At 43.5% G+C, this 22,420-nt stretch overlaps 2 protein-coding genes across 9 annotated transcripts in view; one reads left to right on the forward strand and one right to left on the reverse strand.

The window, feature by feature from the left end:
* MRPL16 (mitochondrial ribosomal protein L16) lies at positions 1-8,684 on the forward strand. Its single transcript, XM_053242754.1, has 4 exons — positions 1-210; positions 2,189-2,254; positions 7,672-7,820; positions 7,988-8,684. Exons 1-4 carry the CDS (start codon positions 159-161, stop codon positions 8,471-8,473), a joined length of 753 nt encoding a protein of 250 aa, XP_053098729.1. The 5' UTR covers positions 1-158; the 3' UTR covers positions 8,474-8,684.
* Positions 8,685-9,246: 562 nt separating this feature from the next.
* Positions 9,247-22,420, reverse strand: part of STX3 (syntaxin 3) — a 61,283-nt gene continuing 48,109 nt past the window's right edge. For 2 of the 8 annotated variants that reach the window (XM_053242681.1, XM_053242734.1), the window contains exons 7-10: positions 21,944-22,017; positions 21,478-21,612; positions 18,732-18,842; positions 11,601-14,210 (exon numbers count right to left, since the gene is read on the reverse strand). In XM_053242681.1, the coding sequence (XP_053098656.1) occupies positions 14,076-14,210; positions 18,732-18,842; positions 21,478-21,612; positions 21,944-22,017 (455 nt within the window). In that variant the 3' untranslated portion in view covers positions 11,601-14,075. Of the gene's footprint in view, positions 10,972-11,600; positions 14,211-16,150; positions 16,264-18,517; positions 18,629-18,731; positions 18,843-21,477; positions 21,613-21,943; positions 22,018-22,420 lie in introns of those variants that run through there. The other 6 variants (XM_053242712.1, XM_053242697.1, XM_053242685.1 and 3 more) reach the window with 6 other exon arrangements.

Below are 22,420 nucleotides of genomic sequence, written 5' to 3' on the forward strand. Positions count from 1 at the left end.
AGTGTTGCAGTCCGGGCAGATTAAGGCAGCACGTCGCGGTGATGGCGACGTAGTGCTGTTTCTAATCTCTGCGGCCGAAGCCGGCCTTTCCTGTGAGAGGGGACCGTTCTCGGTCTTGACGAAGTGCGGTGTCGCTTGCTCTGAGCGGACAGCCCACGATGTGGAAGCAGCTCGGGCGTCCTTTATTAGCTCTGCCGGGGGCTCCAGCAGGTCAGAAGGCCGGTTTCCTTTGGCATGGCCGTTGGCTGGTAGTCTGGGTATCTCTTTGGTTGAAGCCGAATGCACGTTGAGCAGTGTGGAAATCCAGTGGTTTGGTGGTGGTGGGGTGGAGTGCAAGCATGGTTGCCTGTCATTTGTTAATTGCACCATCTGGATAAAGTAGGTTAATCTGTCCAGGAGTTTAGATGCAGAGTTCGGGTACCTTTTTAATAATTTACACTTCGAGAAGTGCAGGCTGTCGTGTAGGGAGAACTTGCATATGCTGAAATTCTCTCTTCTACACAGCTAATAAAGGTACAGGAGCTGTGTGCTCCTAGGGTGGCATTTGGCCACCCTAATCTTGTCTTTAGGCAACGGCGTAGCAAGGTCTGGAGGGACCTGTTTCCATAATTGAACATTGCCCATGGCTGGGCTATCACGTAGTGGTAGGGAAGTAGGGCTGTGGCTTAGTGTTAGAGCACCAGAGGGTCCTGAGTTTAGTCCCTGGTATCTCCAGGTAGGGCTGGGAGGGATTCCTGCCTGAAACTTTGGAGAGCTGCTGCCAGTCAGTGTAGACAATACTGAGCTAGATGGGCCAGAGATCTGTCTTGGTTTAAGGCAGCTTCATATGAGCTACTTGCATTTTGGGCGGTATACAAATATGTTACATAAATATGTTCCTTTTAAAATTTTATTTATTTATTACCATATTTATCAAACTTATATACTGCCCAAACTTTAATCTCTGGGCGATTAACAGATAAAACAATTAAAACACACATAAAAACTAAAAACAATTCAACAATTTAAAATCAACCACAACATTACAACCAATTAAAAAAAAAAAAGCTGAAAAAGCTTGAGTGAACAAGTGGGCTTTCAGATGTTTTTTTAAAAATAGCTAGAGAAGGGGAGGATTGTATTTTAGTAGGGAGCACATTCCACAATCTCGGGGCAGCAACCAAGAAGGCCCATCTCTGTGTAGCCACCAGACGAGCTGGCGGTAACTGGAGACGGACCTCCTCAAGTGACCTCAATGGGCGGTGGGGCTCGTAGCGAAGAAGACACTCTCTTAAATACCAAGGGCCCAAGCCGTTTAGGGCTTTATAAGTTATAACAACTAGCACTTTGTATTTTGCCCAGACACCTATTGGCAGCCAGTGTAGCTCCATCAGCAAGGGAGTAATATGGTTTCTCCGAGATGACCCAGAGACCAACCTGGCTGCCGCATTCTGAACCAACTGAAGTTTCCGGACTACGTACAAAGGCAGCCCCATGTAGAGCGCATTACAGAAGTCAAGTCTGGAGGTTACCAACAAATGTACTAGTGTTTTGAGGTCATTGATCTCGAGAAACGGGTGCAGCTGGGGTATCAGCTGAAACTGATAGAAAGCCCCTCTGGCCACTGCCTCAACCTGAGAAACCAGGGAGAGGTGTGGATCCAGAAGTATTCTCAGACTGATTATGTCATTAGCCTTTGTTGGCTTTGCCAGAGGTGAGCAAATGGCTCCCACAGTTCTGGCCCCATGTGTGCTGGTGCTGGGGGGAGGGGGAGAGGGGCAAGTGATTGGCAGTGGCAGCAGGTCATCTGGGTGGTGTAAGGCAAATAGATTAGTAGTGGCAGCAGGCAGGTGAGGGTCCCTCTGTGACCCCTCTTCTCAGGGGCGACATGTTCTTTGAAAACATCCACCCAACTATAGATACACCCCTGAGACTAGACACCCTTTGGTCTCTTCTGTTCCACTAGTTCCAGGCTACTTTTCCCCCAGCTGCAGCCCTGAATGGGGGTGGCATTCAGTTGTCTGATTCATTCTTTGTCCTCTGAGCACCCAGCATGACATTGACATTTCCTCAGGCAGGACCTCTTCCAAATGTACAATGCTATTACGTTATTGGGATGTGCTGTTAGAGAGAGGGTGTCTTGATCAGTGCTGTTGTGATGGCCAGTAGTGCCTAAGCAATAACATTGTGTTGTGTTTGTTTCTACCAGGTTGCAATGGAACCAAAATTTTCACTGCTGGCTTGAAGAAGTTGGTGCTCCCCCCAGATTATAGTGGTATGTTAAGGGATAAAGGGAAATATTATGTAAGGGTAAAGGTGTTATTTCTCCTTGTTTTTAATTGTTGGCAGGAATAAGTGCACTAAGCACCAAGGATAAGTGGGTAAATAATATTCACCTATAACTGTATAGGTGAATATTTTTTACCCACTTATCCTTGTTGGAATATTATTTACCCACTTATCCTTACCCAGCAAACACTCTTTATAGACAGAGTGTTATAAACACGCTGTAGTAGCCAGAGAACCACACACCCATTAAGTGCCTGCTACTGTCTCCATTCAGCACTTTGGGCGGCAAGAGTTATTTTCCAGAATTGGATTGGAATCCAGCATCCACATCAGGCATAGTGTCAGGCAGGCAGGTCACTTCTGTTGGCAGGGTTGTTAGCTATTTGAAGAAGACTAGGTGACGTAATCCCCCTCTTTCTAATGGGAGGGAAGCAGCTTGGATACAGGGGAGTAGCACTGCCAAACCTGAAAGCACATATTATTGGGTTAATAGCTAGGTATATGAAGACGTGCTCATACTGCAATGCATAGGCAGACCAGTATGGCACAGCATGTGTGATTGGAGCTTTGCAGTCATTATTATTATTATTATTAATAATAAGAATAGTTATATACCACTTTTCAGCTAAAAGTTCTTAAAGCAGTTTGCACAGCAAAGTTATAAGGAAGTTGTTCCATGTCCCCAAAGAATTCAGTCTAGAAATAAACACAGAGTAGACACTGGCAATAGCCACTGGAGGAATGCTGGGACGGGATGGGGACAGTTATGCTCTCTCTGCTAAATCTAAGAGAAGTACCAATTTATTATTATTTCTTGTTTACACAGTCAGACAGGTATTATTGACTGGTTTGTTTTATCCAGACATCAAGTCCTTCCCAAGGACCTGGGATGGCTGAATTTTATTGTCAATTGTTATAGATATCGTCGCAGAATATAGGCTGTTCCCAGTAAAGCTGCTTTTTGTAATTGGCTGATGGTGATTTCTGTGGCCCCTATGGTGTTGAGGTGCTCTTCAAGGTCTTTTGGAACTGCACCCAGGGCGCCAATTACCACTGGAATTATTTGTGTCTTTTTCTGCCATAGCCTTTCAATTTCAATTTGTAGAGCTTTGTATTTGGTGATATTTTCTATTTCTTTTTCTTCTATTCTGCTATCCCCTGGTATTGCTATGTCGATTATTTTGACTTGTTTTTCTTTCTTCTCGACTACAGTTATATCTGGTGTATTGTGTGGCAGATGTTTGTCTGTTTGTAGTCGGAAGTCCCATAATATTTTTACATCTTCATTTTCTTCAACTTTTTCAATTTTATGGTCCCACCAATTTTTGGCTACAGGTAGCTTGTATTTTTTGCAGATGTTCCAGTGTATCATCCCTGCTACCTTGTCATGCCTTTGTTTGTAGTCAGTCTGTACGATCTTTTTACAACAGCTGATTAGGTGGTCCACTGTTTCATCTGCTTCTTTACAAAGGCGGCACTTGCTGTTTGTGGTGGATTTTTTGACTTTTGCTCTTATTGCATTTGTTCTTAGTGCCTGTTCTTGTGCAGCCAGTATTAAACCCTCTGTTTCTTTCTTCAAGTAACCATTCTCAAGCCATTGCCAGGTCTTGGTGATGTCTGATTTTCCACTTATATTGTGCAAATATTGACCATGCAGGGGCTTCTTTTTCCATTTTTCTGCTCGGTTCTTGATTTGTTCTTTCTTGTAGGCCTGCTTTTTCATTGGTGTTGAATAGTTTTGCGTTATTGACCATTTGAAGTGCATCTTCTTCACTGTCCTTGATATATTCAAGGCCTCTTTTCTCCTCCTCTACTGTTTGATGGACTTGCAGCATTCCTCTTCCACCTGAGCTGCGAGGGAGGTAGAGCCTATCTACATCACTGCGGGGGTGCAGAGCATGATTGATGGTCATGATTTTCCTGGTCTTACGATCTAGCGTCTCTAGCTCTGCCTGGGTCCAGTCTATTATTCCTGCAGTGTATCTGATAATAGGTATAGCCCAGGTGTTTATGGTTTGTATGGTGTTCCCGCCATTGAGTTTGGACTTGAGGATTTTTCTAACTCTCCTGATGTATTCACTCCCAATTTTTCTTTTAACTTCAGTGTGTGTGATGTTATCAGCCTGGAGAATGCCCAAGTATTTGTAATGTTCTTTCTCTTCCAGGTTCTTGATCTTGCTTCCATTGGGCAGTTCGATTCCTTCTGTTTTTCTTATTTTTCCTCTGTTCATTATTAATGCACCACACTTGTCTAGTCCAAACTCCATTGCTATATCGCTACTGAATATACGGACAGTATTTAGCAGTGATTCGATTTCTGACTGGGACTTTCCATACAACTTCAGATCGTCCATGTACAGCAGTTGGTTGATTTGACTTGATGTTTTAGATGTTTGGTATCCAAGGCCTATTTTGTTTAGTATTTGTGAAAGTGGGGTCATGGCGATTACAAACAACAGAGGGGATAGTGAGTCCCCTCGGAAAATGCCTCTTCTAATGCTAACCTGTCCAAGTGTCTCGCCATTGATTGTTAACTGTGTACTCCACATGCTCATTGCTTTTTTTATAAATATCTGAATGTTTTTGCTGACACCAGTTGTTTCTAAACATTTTAGTATCCATGTGTGAGGCAATGAATCGAAGGCTTTCTTGTAGTCAATCCATGCAAAACTTAGATTGTTTTTTCTTCTCTTGCAATTTTCTAAAATCATTTTGTCAATCAGCAGCTGGTCTTTTGTGCCTCTGGTGTTCGGGCAATTTCCTTTCTGTTCAACTGGAAGCTGTTTGTTAGTTAATAAGTGGTGCATCACTTCATCTGCTATTATTCCAGTTAATAATTTGAACATGGTTGGCAGACAGGTTATCGTTCTATAATTACTTGGAACTGCACCTTTTGCTGGGTCTTTCATGATGAGCTGAGTTTTCCCAGTTGTTTAGCCATTGTTCAATATCACCTCCTTGCAAAATGTGATTGAACTGTTTTGATAGTTGTTTATGAAGGCTTGTTAGGTGTTTAAGCCAAAAGCCATGCAGTTCATCGTCGCCTGGAGCAGTCCAATTTTTAATTTTCTTTGCTCTTTCACTTATTAATTCTGGTGTTATTATTAGATCTTGCATTTGTTGGTAACATTTTTTGACCTCTTTCACCCAGCCTGCTTTTTGATTATAATCTATTGGATTGTCCCATAATTTCCCCCAGAATTGCAGTTTCTTCTTTATTTGGTGTTTCTAGGTTTCTTGCAGTTTCTCCTTCTATGCTTTGGTAGAAACATCTCTGATTCGACTGGAATTGGAGATTCTGCCTGTGTTGTGTAGTTCTGGCTTCATACCTGCTAATCTTCTTTGACACTGCTGTTATTTGCTGCTTTATTATTTCCAGGACTTCTCTAATTTTCCTTGAATCTAGGTGGTATTTTTGGATCAGATACTGTTTGGTGTTTTCATTCTTCAGCTTCTTATCTTTCATATCTTTCAATTTACTAGCATCTGATCTAAGCCTGGAGATTTTATTTTCTAATCTAATCTTCCATTTAGGTGATGTACTACTTTCTTTTTTTACAGGTCCATTGGTCTTATATCCGAGCTCTTGTGTTGTTGTTGTTGCTGCACTGTACATTAGTTGGTTTGTTTCTTGCAAATTATTGGTTGTTATTTCTGCAAGTGCAGCATTGACATCTTTTAATACCTGAGCAAGTTGTTTTTTGGCAACTGTTTTTAGAGCTGAAAGTCGAACCCTGGTGGTTGCTTGGTTCATGTGCTCAGTTATTTTTTTCTTTAGTTCTTGTTGCTTTTCTGTTAAACGGCATTTGGGTGTTTGAGGTGAAGGCAAAGGGGAGGTTGCCTGGTTTTGATTTTGAAACAGTTCAGCAATGGTGGTATCCTCTATTTCCAACACCTCCTCCACCTGCGCCTGAGCAACTGCTTCAGTTGGTGGTAATTCTTCTTCCATATCTTGAGCCTGTGTTGCTCTTTGCAGTTCTTCCAGCTCAACTCTTGTGAATACTTTATTTCTTATTATGAATCTTCTCTGGTCTGCTAGCCTTTGTTCTGTTATTTCTGTATCTGGATGCTTCTCTTTCCAAATTTGGTACATTCTTTTTAAATAACCTCTTCTAGTTGGACTAGACTTGTAATAGCAGATCATTATTTCCTTGTTGGCATTTTTTGTATATTTAATAATAATAATAATAATAATAATAATAATAATTCGATTTCTGTACCACCCTTCCAAAAATGGCTCAGGGAAAATAATACAGAGAAATAATAAATAAGATGGCTTTAAAAGGCGCCTCATTGCCCAGTTAGCAGGATCATGCTAACATTGATTGTTGGTGAGACCCAAACATATTTATAAAATATAGCCATTTTATGTTCCCTTGAACAATGCAGTTAAACAACATTGTATGCTATCTAGAGGTATTTTGTAATAGGCAGTCAGGGCTCACCTGAAATATGATCAAGATGCTTTCCTGTAGAGTAAATGGCATCAAACCACCACTTACTGGTGAGATTATGCCGGCGTATTGCAGCTATGTGTGCATGTATGCCCACAAGGGGTGGGTGGGGAACTTGCTTCACTACTACCTCTGTGTGAAGACAGAAGAGAGCGATTTTAAATGTTTGATGTGTGTCACTACTTAAAGCTAACTATTGCATGAGCATTTAAGACTGACAGGGCAGCTTGTCCATGAGGCCCCATAAAATGCCCGCTTCAGATAGCGAATGTAGGTGCCACACTTCTGCTACAGTGTCGCCCACCTTCCTACTCCTACTGCCCATCAGAGTTCTCCCCCCCTCCCCAACCTTCTGCCACTGGCCCTGCCTCCAGTCTGCCCCTCTTCCCCTTGCCAGACTCACCTTCTGGCTTGTACCACTGCTTGCTGTCGCAACCAGGCAGCAGGTCACCAGCAGCAGCACTGAACACCCATTTCTCCTCATTGTTGTTGCTGCTACATCCTCCTCTAAAGTGGAGGAGACCACAAGTCTGGTGTTGGAGAGAGTGAGTGAGCCAGCTGGTTCTGGAGCAGCAGGGAGGAGGAGCCAGCAGGCAACCCTGCTGCTGGATGCATGCTGCCTGGCCTGCAAGAGCACACAGTGGCATAGGTTGGGAGGTGAGGCCAGCAAGGGAAGAGCAGCCGTGTCAGGGCTGGCAAGGCAGGATGGCATCAGCACTGGTTCTGACCCAGGGAGGTGGGGGCAGGACAGCCTGTTGCATTAAAGCACTCAAGCACTAAAAGGCAAGTTGCTGGTGCTGCAGGTAGAAGATAAACCACCAATCCTGTGCCTTTTCACTTCAGCTTTTTCCCCTTAAGCTCTTATCGGAACCTAAACAGACCTGGTAGATTAGTGAGGAGATTGTTGTGAGTGTGTTAAATGAGTCTGCAGTCTCATTATTTCTTCCAGGCATCACTATCCCTGAAAAGCCAAAACTGAAGTTCGTTGAAAGAGCTCCAAATTTGCCCAAGGTCAGGCGACAGTTCAAGAACTTAAGTGATATCCGTGGTCCATCCATTGAAGCGACAGAATTCACTGAAGGACAGTATGGCATCTTGGTGAGTAAGAGTTAGTTATCCTGCTGAGATTTGAGTTAGACAGAGCAAGAATGTGAGGAGGCTTCCTATGAAGCTGGGAAGGGGAGACATGCATCCACTTTAATGCTTCAAGAAAATTCCATGCACATCTTTGCTTATTTCTGCATTTTTCTTTCCCCTGCCTATAGGCTCTGGGTGGTGGCTACCTCCATTGGGGTCACTTTGAAATGATGCGCTTGACCATCAACCGGCACCTGAAGCCCAGGATCATGTTTGCTGTGTGGAGAGTCCCTGCTCCTTACAAACCCATCACTCGCAAAGGGCTAGGGCAGCGCATGGGTGGTGGCAAGGGTGCAATTGACCACTATGTATCTGCAGTAAAGGCTGGCCGTCTCATAGTGGAAGTGGGTGGGCACTGTGAATTTGGCGAAGTGAAGCGGTTTCTAAATCAGGTGGCCAAGAAGCTGCCTTTTCCAGCCCAAGCAGTCAGCAAGCAAACCATGCAAGAGATGCGGGACAAGGAAGAGGAGAGGAGGCGTAACAACCAGAATCCATGGACATTTGAACGCATTGTCACTGCCGACATGCTGGGGATAAGGAAATACGTCAGCCCCTATGATATGCGCCTGAAGGGCCGGTATTGGGGGAAGTTCTTTCTACCTGACAGAATATAAACATGTGGAGCTAGGGAGGGCTCTACTGTAGTGCAGCCTTAATCTGTTGCTTGACTTACCTTTGGGGACAATGTACTGTGGACTCTCCCTTGAACATCAAATGGCTGGGTAGCTGGACCATGGAGCTCTATGCTTGTAAGTCAGGGAAATGGGGAAGGTGAGGAAGTAGTTGTAATCACAGTTTTGAATAAATCTGGCCTTTTAATAAGAATGCCTGTCTGTTTCAATATTTAGTCCAAATGCACAGGGTCTTAGGAGGACTGGAAGTTTACAAAGCATGCAGAATTTTAGGGGACCTGAAAAAATATCAGCCTTCAAAACTAAGCTTAAAAAGGTGCAAATATCCAACATGCATGGCTTGCAGCTTCTTAGCTTGGTATAGCATTCTTTAAGGCACCTATGTTTCAAAGTGCTTGTGGGAAGAGGTAGATGTAGCCACAGTACTTGCCTACGTAAACTAGGTTGTATATGTTGGCACAGAATTTTAAGTACATTGCCTGACTAGCTTGATAGCCAAGGCAGTAGGCACAACACATGATGAAATAAAACTGCTGAATCTGGTAGTAGCTTGAACTCTTACTCCTCTAGAAAGTTGCAAATTCAGACAGAAGAGAAAAACATAGTTCAAAAAAGTAATTCTGTTCTCTTGGATAGATGAGGCACTAATTTTTCTTCATGTCAACTGTTGCAATCTTCCTGCCAGAGAGATAGGGTTTTTTTATTAAACCTGATCTAAGATGCTGTACTATCTGAAGAACCTATCACCCATCATACCAGATACATCAAAACTCTTTATTTAGGAAGGTGGTTCGTTTAACATCCATGCCTTTTAAACAGTAGCAGTGTAATCCATTATTGAACTTGGAGTAAGCTTTTTTCAGCCCAAAGCTTCTTATGGCCCATCTCACACATTACTATGGATGGGATTGGCCTCGCATTGTGCTTTCCTTTCCTCTGCTTAGTGTCTGGTTTATAAGGGCAAGGGGGAAACAACCCAAGCGTTTTACCCAGCTGAAGAGAATCCACAAATAGCATTGGCCAGAATTAATAGGAATTGTGGTGTTCCAACCACACACCCCTACCAAGAGATTAATAAAAAGAGGAAGCCATAGATAACTTAAGCACATTTTAAGTTGTTAAAGTTTCTTTCAGTACATCCGGTGTGGGGTTTACCTATATACAAGTTATACATGTTAATACAACTGGTGTCAGACCAGACATTTAGTAGATTATAAGGGGGTTATGGCTCTCCTACATGTACCTGCAGCTTGAGCCTCAAGACTTCCAACTTCTGTAGTAGAAGGAATGTGACTAGGATCACAAGGATGGCAGGAGGATTCATTGTAGCAACATTGCTCAGCAGGTCAGGAGACTATCCGGTTCAGTCATAACTTCTGGCATATCAAATATGGCTACTGTAAGAAGTCAATTTCCCCTTCAAGCAGAGAGCTGTGTGAGCAGGAAGACATCTCAAGAGTCATAGGCAACTAGGGCCTGTGGCTTTTCAGCCCTACCTGAATAGCAGGTATACAGGTAATAAAGGAAATGGTAGGTAGTGGATTTCTGCCACAAATGAGACATTTAAGCAGTTCTCTCCAAAGTAATTGATTTCACTAAGGAAATTATCCACAGGGCAGAAAAATCCATCATTGATAAGGAAGTTTTAATTAAAACATTGATTCTTAGCAAAATCGGCAACAAATAGAAAGAGAGCCTTGCTACAGCAAGAAGTAAAGAACAAGACTCTCTTGCTCTAGTAGTTGACACCCACTGTCTTATCTTCATGCTTGTGTTCTAATCTTGGATCCTGCTCTGGCTTCTTTTGCCTTTTTCATCTCCTGGAATCCAGCTAAAAACATTTAAGGTAAATAGTTGACTGTGATATCTCCATAAGGAGGAAGTGCTGGAGATTGTAGGACTGGGGAGGTAAGAAAGAAAAACCATCTTGCAAGTCCATCCTGGAGGAAAGAAAAAGCAAGGAACTTAGATATTTGAAGGCAAACGAGATGCAGAAATCTGTGGTATATGTAACAAGGATTGAGGCAGCCTATTACCCTCAACTACAGATATTTTATCATCCCATAAAGTAAGCAGCATGCTCTTAATCCTGTAACACTCACTTTCTGCACTCAATGGTGTATTTTAATTCCCTCACCCAACTGAATTGCATAAATTCTATCCAGAGGTCTTCAGGTTGATCCTTTTTCTATTTCTTTCAACTCTTCATTGGTTTGGGGAATATCTGCCGAGGCTGTTTAGAGTATTATGACCAGAGCTGTACTAGGCAGCACAGAGAAAGAGACCACCACAAAATAGTGTGTCACAATGAATACCAGTGGTGGTACTCTTAAGAACTACTGCACCGGATCAAGCTTATATAGCTTACCTGAGGCAAGTGGCGAGGAACAGAGAGTAGGTGCTCAGGTAAAGAAGCTCCCAATAGTGGAGGCCAGGATGATGGCAAGGATGATGCAGCAGATCATGATCATGATCTTCTTCTACTCAGTGAGAGGAAAAGTGAGTTGCAGTATCTCTAAACATTTAACCAAAATGGAGCTGACAGTAGGAGTAGGGGGTGGGAGAAAAGGATAATGCTTATCTTTTGAGGATTATAGGAGCAGAGGGAAGGATTATGGACTACCCAAGACAGGAAGCTTGAGTTAGGAGGAGGATATTATGGGCTATTCTTTCACAGATGTAGATAGGACTGAGATTGTTCTGTGAAGTTTACTGTAACAATGTAGCTTTTGTATTCACTTTCTACTTTTGTATAATCTAGAAGCATCCAGTTTTATTTTGGGTCTTGTATGCTTTTTAAGTGGTCTAGAAGGAAAAAATGCAGGTACTAATACCGTAAGAGAAGAGCAGTCCCATGTATGCTTCATCATATCTTACCTGAGTAACTTGGCATAATGGCAACAGTCAAGGAGAGAGGAGTCCAGCCAGGCTTAGTTTTCTGGATATGTTATAGACTATCCTAAGCACATTCCCCAGTCCTCATGTTAAACTATGTTTTCCACAAACATGTATAGGAGATACAGATATCAGCCATACTAGGCTAAGGAAGTACATGTCATCACAGCTCAAAAATGGAGCACAGCTATCATCAGTTCAGTGCAGACACATAAATGTTCAAATAACCTCATTTATTTTTAAATTAAAAGCCAAAACCAAATTCCTAGGAACCTTGCTGTCCATAGCTAGCTCAGCTTTTTTGAAATTCAGTCCTCCTTGGCAGATGTCTCACTAATGGTGATTCCAACATGCCTTCAATTGCCACCTACAAGTTAGACATCAAGGCCTAGAGGAAAGGCAGTAATCAGAAACTCTTCCTCTTAGCTCCATCTGTGCGCTCAGGTGGGAGGCTTACACAATTCTGTCAGTAGTGCTGGTTACATTCTACAGAGGAAAACATCTATAGCGTTACTAGATAGCCTACATGCTGGGTGAGTTTGAACTGTGCTGTGTTTGAGGGCCACAGCTGGACCAGCCAGAGTTTGCTAGTGATCAGGAGGTGGTCTTCTCCTTCAGGAAATCCTCAGTTTTAACTGAAGGACCATTATCTCCCATTGGAGTGACAGGTAAAGTTGGCTTTCCGGCTAACCTGTGAAAATGTCACACACCTCTGTGTGCACAGTTGCCTTCAGTATCAATTAACTTGAAATACCAGTAATGTCATAACTTATAGCCCACTGCCATGGAAATGGCTCTCTTACACCTCCAACAGTCCTCCACTCCAAAAAGATTCCCAGTTAAAAAAATTCTCTTGGTGGTTCTTTCAGACTCAAGTAGGCTTCCATGAAGTGAACCTTGATTAATCTAAAGGTCATTGCAACACAAATGCTTGCCTTCCTGCACAGGGCCTTAAACTCCTTCCTCCTCCCCCACTTAAACAAACAAAAACTGGCTAGCGTGAATCAAGGATGTGACAGCTTTTCCCCAGGCTTCCTCTGGGTTGGATCTCACAATACTTTTCTAGACCAATTTCTCTCCCATTCACACACTACTCATACATGTACATACTCAGATTTCTTTCAGACACACCTGTAGACATCTGACACAAGTATGACTGAAAACCAAGCTGTGAAAGGACCAAACAGCTTATGAATAGTAATAGCAATTTTCTCTCACACAAAACAACACATTAAAAAACAAACAAACCCTGAGAGGAATTTAAAGCTATATTCTGATACAGGGTAGATAAATTATTTCTTCTCTAACAAAATAGAAGTGATGCTCTGAGGCAACAATAAGGTCTTCTCTGGTTTGATTTTAGATTTCAGGAGGGCACCTATCTGAGCTGTCATGCCTCAGGGTTCTCAAACCCGTTCCCTAAATGATGATGTATTACAACTCTCATCACTGCCAGCATTTGGCGATTGTGGTTGGGGGTTATGAGAATTGTAGTTCCCAACAGTATCTGGGGACCCAAGTTTGAGAACTCCTGCCTTAGCCAACGGATACATTTTCCTCTCCACCAGTTTTCCCCTGTCCTGCAAACTGAATGGGCAGATTATAAATCAGTAACTGGGTGGTGAAGGCAACGTGGCTGTTCAAACAAGAAGGTCAAAGCCTTTGTTACAAAAAGCATAAGCATCCTCAAACAAGAATTACACCTCAAGAGAAACAGGAAGCACAACTGCACCTTTAGCATATACAGACATTCACACTCATTCAGGAGAAAACTAACAAACAAGCAGGAAGGAATTGCACTCTATTCAGAAATCTGCTTGCATTCCCATAATGTGGCCTGCCTTTATCCAAGATGGACCACAAGAAGCTCAGTTTCCGAGAAGGCAAGTGCTAATGGCAGCACACACCCTAGCTATGTCCCTTATAGTATGCAATCATTAACTGATCTGGGAACATTGGCCTGAGTACTCTGGGGTTTTCATGCCTGGAACAGTTGCATTAATCCATGGGATCTCCCCAAGAATGGCTAAGATGCAAAGCAATGCAAACTTGGGTTTAACAGCTTGTATTGCTGTGTCCCACATCACTCTATATACCCAATCTCTCTTTGGGGTTGGCAGGTCAAGTGTGCGATGACTCCAAGGTACTAACATCTATATCTGCCAAACTACATAAGAGTTGCAAGATCTGGTCCATCTTTCAAGGACACTGGAAGGCCAGCCTCCATGTACAATGATTAGAAGTTTTGTGGCAGGCAACCCAGCCCCTAAGTCTTGGCCATTTTGACACATAACATAATATCCCTTGTAAAGATCTGAACATTGTAAAAACTAAAAAGGCACAATCGGACATAAAACACGGCAGTGAGGTAGGCAGTAGTGTCTCCAAGATTCCTTTGTTCACGTCACTGTAATTGGAAAAGGATTCTGGAAGGATGTATGCTTAAATAAAACAGGAAATGCTTGAACTGGATGCAGCAAATACAATGGGAAGGAAGGAAGGGATGGGGAAGGAACAGATTTCACAGGAGTTAGTCTTTGGCGTGCCATGTGATTGCTTTACTTCCTCGCTGCAGCAAAGTACATAAGGATCTTCTGGCTGCAGAGCTTCATCCGAGGAGTGAATGGGAATAGCATGTAGTTTTGACAGAAAGCACCGGTGAAAGTGATCTCATCCTGCAGGGAACTATTCAAACTAAATCCAAGAGGCCAGGCTGAAGGGTAGGCAGAAGGGAAGTCACAGCAGCAGGGTGGGGAAGGTCGCACATGATGGTGAGGATTAGGAGGGAAGTCTTGCTACCAACCCAGGAAGAGCTCAGGAGTGTCTGGAGAAAGAGGAATGGGGAGGAAATGGGAAAAGTTAGTTTTCATCCAGGAATGAGGAGCCAACTTATTCTGGTCACATCCAAACTTTTCCGGAATGGTAGGGTAAGTGAGGAAACATGCCCTCTCCCTCACACTCTCCAGAGGTTTTAGAGGGAAGAGCACCACACCACACACTATCCCGCTTCCCCTCTGGCCCTGAAGCTCAGCTTAGGCACTGTGTCTGCTCATTGGTAATGGGGGCAGAGAGATAAATAGGGGAAGCGGCCATGTTCAAGGAACAGTGAAGAGGCACAATCTGAGCAAGGTGCTTAAGGCCGAATGCCCAAGCAGGATATGAGGAAAACACAGAGAGAAAAGGGTGTGGGAGATGCTGTCACAGGCCTGATATTAGCAACCTACAGGGTCAAAGAGGAGAGCCTCAGGTTAGTAAAGCACATCCTCACATTGGTGCACTGTTACATAGTCGCAGAGGACTTTGTAGTACCATCAGAATTTCATACAGGACCCAATTGCACTGTTAAACCTTCCTTCGCAAATGGAGAGTGGGACTGTAAACCATACACACACTGCAGCAGTGTCCTAAAAACACTGATGAACAAGCAAGTTGCGTATGTGACTGAGGCAGAGCAGCAGCACAAAAGCTATCAGCAGCAGATCTGGAAAAGACGACTGCTGACACTATGGAGCTGACTGCTCTGAAATTGTTTAATAGCTTTAACATTGTAAATGTTAATCGTTGTAATGTTTTTATCTTTTTATCTGTTGTTTTTATTGTTTTGTTGTAAACCACCCAGAGACTTGCGTTTTGGGTGGTATACAAATAAATAAAAATATTCATAATCCAATAAATATTTAAATAAATAAATGTTCAATAAAATAAAATGACATCTCCAAATTGCCTCAGACACTATAGTATACTTGTACCTTTATCAGACTGATCAAACCCTCCCTCCCACCAAATGCTAGGAAACAAGAGTTCAGAACCAACTGCTCAGGAGACAACATACCAAGCTCAACATTTACATGTGTAAGTTAGTGCATAAACCCCAGAGCTGCAAAGCAAACATTCCATGCTCCTGAATCACAGACCTATGTAAGAATCTACTAACACCCCTCACCTTGCCTCAAAATGGTTTTGGAATCCCAGAACCCTGGCTTATTAAATAATGTTGCTAGCCCTCATGGCTGCTGAAGTGATTTTTAAAGATATCAGCACCATTATCAGAAAGCTCAGAAGCCAGAAGTTAGCATCACTGGACACCCTGTCCAGTCAAGTGCTTCTGCACAATTCTATTCCTCTCTTCAACTCTCGAATCACCAGCTCCCTAGGATCTCACTTACGTTCCACCCTTCCTTCTCCTCTCTCATCTGAGCCAACAAGAACAAAACAAAATTGCAGTAAGTAAAGCTAGGAAGTAAAGCCCAGGGTTTACAGCAGAACCAAAATAAGTTATGTGAAGACAACACTGATCTATAAGTCATTATAGATTAGGCCCCTACAAAGGTCACAATATTTGGTAGGTTTAAGACAGAACTCTATAGCTGTCCCCAACCTTACTCCACACAGTGTAGAAAGAGTGTCTGGGAAGGGTTGGTAAAACCTCAGCTTGCCACAAACCTTTTGGGCAGCATCCAGACTAAGTTTTGTCATGAGTCTGATTGAAAATTGAAGTCCCACAGAAATAGTCATGGCTAAGCACCATTGAAATAAATGACTCATGACTAATTTGCATCTTCTTGCCGTATAGGATAAATTTAAATGGTGAGATCAGATAGACCAGTCGAGTCTAGCCCCAAGCTGTTAAGAGTCCCAACATTCACCCACAAAGACAGACATTAAGGAAGCCTCCCGACAGCCAAGCAGCAAGAGAGGTTAATGTAATCCTGATGAGGCAGTTCAGAAGAAGAACCATCCTCCTCCACCCCACAAGCTACTTACGGTTCAGCCAGCAGCCCTGCAGGCTGCTTTTATTTCAGTGCTACGGAGAGTCCAATAATGAGAGCTAAAATTCCCAGCAAGACAACCACTATCACAATGATAATTATTGTTTTCTAGAATGGTAAAAGAAAAGAAGATTCAACAATGAGTAATGGCATAACGTCAAACGGAATAAAATGGTGTGAGCACACTTGATGGGCAGCCTGTTGCAGTAAAAAAAAATACCTCAACGAGTTGTTTTTTTTTAAAGTCCTGATGAGCAATGTACCAACATAGTTTGATGAGTAAAATATCTTGTCTGGTTGATAAACAAAGCCAACATTTCTTCACCCCTATTTATAGGGATGTGCACAAAGTGTTTTGTACACATCTGGGGGTGGTGGTGGAGGGGTGCTTTAAGAGGAGGAAGGCAGGTCTCACCTTGCCCCCCTGTCACTCCTCCTCCATCCCACCATGGCACTGTTGGTATTAAATTCTGTAGTGCTGCTCCCAGCAGCCCATAGGCAGCGTTGGCACATAAATGGCATCTGTGCATGCGTGGACACCATGCACAGGATGCCATGGTGGGGCAAGGAAGGGGCAGGTAAGTCCTGCCTTCCTCCTTTTAAAGCACCTGCTCATCATGACGATTCAGATGGGGCAGCTTGAAGCATTTCAGCACCTCGAATTAGAGGCGCCGAAATGCTTCATGCACATATCTATCCATCAGAATGTGATGAAAATTGCAGGGATGGTGGCCTTTTCTGAAAACATGAATCCTCACAAGTCTCAGACAAATAGGTACTGGGGGTTTCTATGAATGTATACTTTAAAATTTGAAGTTTCACCCCCTTAACAATTGTTTGTTTTATGGCAGAACTAGATGGCAATCACAGGGATAGCAGCTCCTTCTGAAGGCATGGCGCCTGACAAATTGCAGGCAGATAGGTGCAGGGTTACTGTGTATGGGCACTTTAAAGTCTGAGGTTTCTCCCCCACTTAAAAAACACACCCTCAAAATCACCACATTGGATGTGAATTAAACAGACCAATTTGAGCCTATGCTTTACAAATCAGTCTGAGTTGACCCACTTTGATTTGGATGGATGCCACCGGCTCGTTTGGTGGTGACCCATGACTGGGCTTTCTCTGTGGCTGCCCCCAGGCTTTGCAATATGCTTCCTACTGAAATAAGAGCATCTCCTTCTCTGTTTGTTTTCAGGAAGAACCTCAAGACTCTCCTGTTTTCACAGGCTTTTAATTAGAATTAATAATTTTAAAACTTGTTTTAATATATATTTTATTCAATTATTTTATTATGTATTTTAATTTGTAACGTTTAAATTTTGTACACTGCCTAGAGATGTACATATCAGGCAGTATAGAAATATGTATGATTGATTGATTGATTGATTGATAGATAAATACATACATACATACATACATACATACATACCATTTCCTAAACAAAGCTAAAAAGTCACAACAATATGGCTTATTTTCCTTTCACATCTCCAAATCAGCAACTGCCCCCCAACATAAACAGTTACGGTAATACAAGCAAATCAAATGAAAGGCTTCTCAGTTGCTTCAGTCCCAGTCTCTCCTATCAGGACCAAGAGGCACTGACAAGTACAAGCTACAGAGCTCCGATGCCTTCTGCAGCTGCAAAATATGCAAAACATCTGGGTTTTCCTGCTGCTGCTCCTTCTCCTCCATCACCACCCCTTCTAACTTTGCCAGGCAATTCTCTGCCTGTCACACTGCTGATAAAGGCACAAGGGATCCTCTAATGTGGGCGGCGGGGGGGAGGAAATGGCAACCTTACTCAAGAGACTGCTGTATCAGAATTCATATACAAGTTATTAGATGAAAATGAAGCTTAGCATGTGCATAGCAACAAAAGAATGGAAGTACAGCCAAAAGCAGCAGAAGTTGTGTGCAAGCTAGCACATGAAGTTCACCACTCAAAGTTTTTAAGATATAGTGTAGTAGAGAATTAAGGAGCTGTGAAAGAAGAGACCTTCCTCAAGCTGCAGGAGGAGGAGGAGGAGGAGGAGGAGAGAGGGATATAGGTAATCTAAGCACTACTGGGGAAACATTACTTAAAGTATTGCCAGTTAGCTACAGAATTCTTTGCCTAACAGGAAAACAGAGTATGAGCAGGCCATGGGGATGGACGAGAGACCAACGAGTAAATGAGATTTGGGGTTGGGGGAGAGGGGTTTACAATCTTAACAAGATTAAATTGGGACTTTGGGATAGAGAAGGGCAAAAGGAATATGGCTCCCATTGACTGGCAGAAATCAAGTTCAGCAACACCACTCGAAAAGCAGAGGGACAAGGGTCTGAAAAGGAGGTATGTGGGCTCCGATCGGTTGTTCTCACCCTTCGCGCTTCACTCTGATACTTTACAGCCTTTTTGGTGTCAGCAACAGCCCGCTCCACAAAGCCTACTGATTGGTCCATGTTGTTCTCTATGCGGTCAATCATGGCTCCCTTGCAGAGAATGAGGAATCCCAGAAGCAAAACAGAGAAGTGGAAGCAGAAAGCATAAGCCACCAAGTGGCTGATGGTGCAAAGCTGAGAGTGCATGGCTCACCTTTAATGCCTTACTCTTATATTTCAAGGCCTTTTTGGTCTCCTCGCGAGCTTTATCTATATGATCTACTGTATGCATCATGTTGAGTTCTATGTTATCTACAATTTCTCCCTGTGAAAGTTTAGAGAGGAGGAAGAGAAGCAGACAGAAATAGAACAGTTAGACAACACCTACTGATTTGAGAGAAGGACAATAGGATGTTCCAGCCCCTCCATCCCACCCAGTTCTACTGTGGTCCAGAGTTCCTTCTTCCCAACTCTTCTCAAAAGAATTTAGGGAGTTCCATCCCACCACTGTCACCCTCCCACTGAATGGCTCATTCTCCTGGGGAAAGTATTTGGTCTCCATGGGCAGGGGTGCACAATTTTGGTCCTCCAGCTGCTGTTAGGCAACTCCTATCATCCCCAGCCACAGTGGCCAATCATCAGGGATGATGGGAGTAGTTGTAGTCCAACAACAGCTGGAGGGTCGAAGTTGTGCAGCCCTACCATGAGCTTCAGCCATGAGATTCCAGCATCAATTTGCCCAACCTTCCTCCTCTCCCCACACCCCCTTTTAAGTTCTGGAAAGGAAGACTTACCATCACTTGACTTGAGCACCACCTCCTCGGCATTGCATTGTGAGCAGAAAACAAGAAATGGGGCCTTAGAGATTGGCACTGAAGCCTAACTACTGCTAAGCAAAGTACTTCTGCCCCATAATGAATAGGTGTTAATGAAGGTCCAGCTTGTTATGGATGGAAAAGGTCTTTACATCTTATGTACAGTGCAAAGAAATAGTAACCAGCTGAAAACATGGCAAGCAGCACAGCTTCTGCAGCTCCAAAAACCAGGTTCTCCCCCAACAAGCTACCAAGCCACCCTCAGCCTACATAGCTATGAAGCCCATGGATAAATCCAGTCATATTCCAAATCTGGCATCCAAGTTGCCTTCATAATGGATCTTATCAAGCTATACTGGCCTGCCATTGTCTAGGTTCAGCAAGTCTCAATTTGCCCAGATGAATGAGTCATCCCTAGGCCAGGGATGCTCAACAGAACTCACTTCAAGGGTCGCTCTTACATGTTTTATCAACCAAGCAAGGCCACACAGCTAACCTGTGAAAAAACATGTTTGCTATATCTTTAAGATGTTCTCTGTTAACTTGTTTCCCTCTCTGCACACTATCATGTGCTTTCTGCACCCTGGTTTCAGAGCCAACTCCTCTTTTCCTTTTGTTTCCCACCCTGAACAGGTAAAGAAGGCATTCTCCGACCCTCATTTATGGAGTCTCAGTTGTTTGTCCCAAAAAGGGGTGGGAAAGGGCTCCAAAGGGTATTTGGATTCCCCACAGGGGTGCAAATAGCCAGGAAGGGGATCTGCAACCAGTCCACAGGTCTTATGTTGTGTAATCCTGCCCTACACTATATTCCTCTAGCCTTTCTTGCTCAAATATATTCATTTTAAAAATCTGTCCCATGATCCTATCACACAAGGCTGTGATTTCTTGTCCAGTGCAGGATTTAGCATTCTTAAAATCCCAGCTCTTTGGGTTTGTTTGTTTTTTAAAGCAAGATTCTAGCTGTTATGGTGTGAAAATACGCTTGAAAGAACTATGTGGGCAATGCTTGGAGAAATCTCAGAAGCTGCATTTGGGAGCAGGATTTCCAGGAGCTTCAATAATTTGAATCTCCTTATGGTTAACAGAAGCAGGATAAGTTGTGCTAATATGGTTAACTTACAAGGAATATAAAGAATTGCAATGTTTTTCTCGGATTTAGTGGGGGTGGGGAGACAAGGGGAGCACACATCTGCACAGTCCTTTGCTTTTTCCTTCCTCAGCCCTGGATTCTAGGCTATGGTATTTTCACTCTGGATTCCCCACCCTTCTAATCAGAAATGGCCCTTTCATGAAGCATGGAAAGATGCTCACCACAGACAGCGGGTGCTCTTCCCACCGGTGCCATGCCAGCAGCCTGCTCCCCCACTGGCACTGCCTCCTCACCAAGACATGCCTCCTCTTCTTCCCCCCACAAGGGCATGCTTCACCCAGGCAGCAGCTGCCACAGCTCTTCTCTCTCCACTCTCTCCCTTCTTTCGAGGAGGAGGAGGGGGCGGATTTGGTTGCAGTGGCAGTGGGGAAGCTGCTGGCAGCCCTTTCAAAGCCTGTTGGGGTCAGCTGCAACCCTTGCAGGCTTTGAAATGGATACAGGGCGAGAGAGAAAGGCTGCTTGGTCTACAGGATCTGACTCTTGGAGACTTTGAAAGGAGGGTAGGGCTAGAAGAAGCGTCTGCAGCGGCCTTCTCACCCCTTGCTGGGGGTAGGGCAAGGTGGCATTTGGCTCTTTGCCTCAGGTGCCCAAAGCCTTTGGGCCATCCCGGCTTTTCAGTCTCCTACCCATCCCTGCCCTGCCTCAGAGAGCCAAGGCACAATGGACAGAATGATGGGTGCAGTCTTAGGAAGCTCGCATCCAAATCCCTGCCCAGCTGTAACATTCACTGGTTACAACTCCTGAGACTTGCTGGAAGGAGAACAAGAATCTATGGTCTTAACACACTGTGAAATATTAGGAAAGGTATCCAAATGAATAAACAACCATCCTCCTACCGATTGCAAGTTAGAATACTCTCTGCTAGTGCTGCTATCTTTATATACAATCAACATCACTCTCCATAGTTTAAACAAATAACCAGCCTTGTTGTTCCTCTTTTGATTGTCTCCTTCCCCCAGTAGTTTATCCATTTTCCCCTCCAGTAGTTTCATTACCTGGTTTTCCACCAGCATGGCAATGTCCACAAACATGTCGTGAAGCTCTTTAATGCTACTTTCAAGCCGCACAATGTCCTTATGCCGTCCCTCAATCTCACTCAGTGCTTGCTTCGAGATCTGGGAATCCATGATCTAGAACAGGCCCAGACACAGTCACTTGCACACAGACTATAAAAACCATGCTGCTCTGTGAGGACTCTGGATAATACTCTGCCCTGCATTTTTCATATGCTCCATCTCAATCCATCCCAGTTGCTCAAGCTGGACATAAGTGTACATTCCCATGTTTTGCTTACACTTTGCTGTCATTTTGCTGCCCATGTTCTCCCTCCCAACCAAGGATGCTTGGTGCCCCCAAATACACCACCCATCCTGTAATCCAGAAGTATTTCCCTTGCATTCAGCAGCAACATGCCTCCTCCCTCCCTGAAAGAATCAAGCAGCCTCCTTCACATGCACTCACCCCAGATGTGAATATTGAGGGATTCCCGCTCTCTAGCATTTCCTCCAGCTCTTCATCTGTCGTATTCTTCCCAGCTATATCCCAGGGAAAAGAAAGGGAGAAAACAAGAGCTTCAAATACTTAAGTCAGAAGGGACCCTGCCATATGAGTTACAAAAACTGCCAGGGTAGGAAACAGGAGAATTGCTTTCATGCATCGATGTTTGTTTTGCCATGGTTTAGTTTGTACCTCACTGGTCTCAACTTGTGTTCATAAGCAGGGCTCTATGTATGTCATGATTGCAACCTTCAAGTGCCGCAGTGGGTATCTGTATCAAAACTGACCTAATGTATAGAATTCTTGTAAGGTTGAGGTAATGTGAAGTACTTCAAGAATGAATAAATAGCAAACATATTATTAAATCAGGCATCTTGAGGATTTCAACTTTTTTCTTTTTAAAAGAAAGTGCATAGCCCTTCATCTGAAGAAGAGAAACTT

Source organism: Hemicordylus capensis, chromosome 1 (genome assembly GCF_027244095.1).
Source record: "Hemicordylus capensis ecotype Gifberg chromosome 1, rHemCap1.1.pri, whole genome shotgun sequence".
NCBI lineage: Eukaryota > Metazoa > Chordata > Lepidosauria > Squamata > Cordylidae > Hemicordylus > Hemicordylus capensis.

What these genes read in the sequence shown, in the direction of transcription:
- MRPL16 (XM_053242754.1), top strand. Translation starts at nt 159, where the DNA reads ATGTGGAAGCAGCTCGGGCGTCCTTTATTAGCTCTGCCGGGGGCTCCA. An exon ending in TCTGCCGGGGGCTCCAGCAG is followed by an intron (nt 211 to 2,188) that starts GTCAGAAGGCCG and finishes TGTTTCTACCAG; the next exon opens with GTTGCAATGGAACCAAAATT. An exon ending in GCTCCCCCCAGATTATAGTG is followed by an intron (nt 2,255 to 7,671) that starts GTATGTTAAGGG and finishes TATTTCTTCCAG; the next exon opens with GCATCACTATCCCTGAAAAG.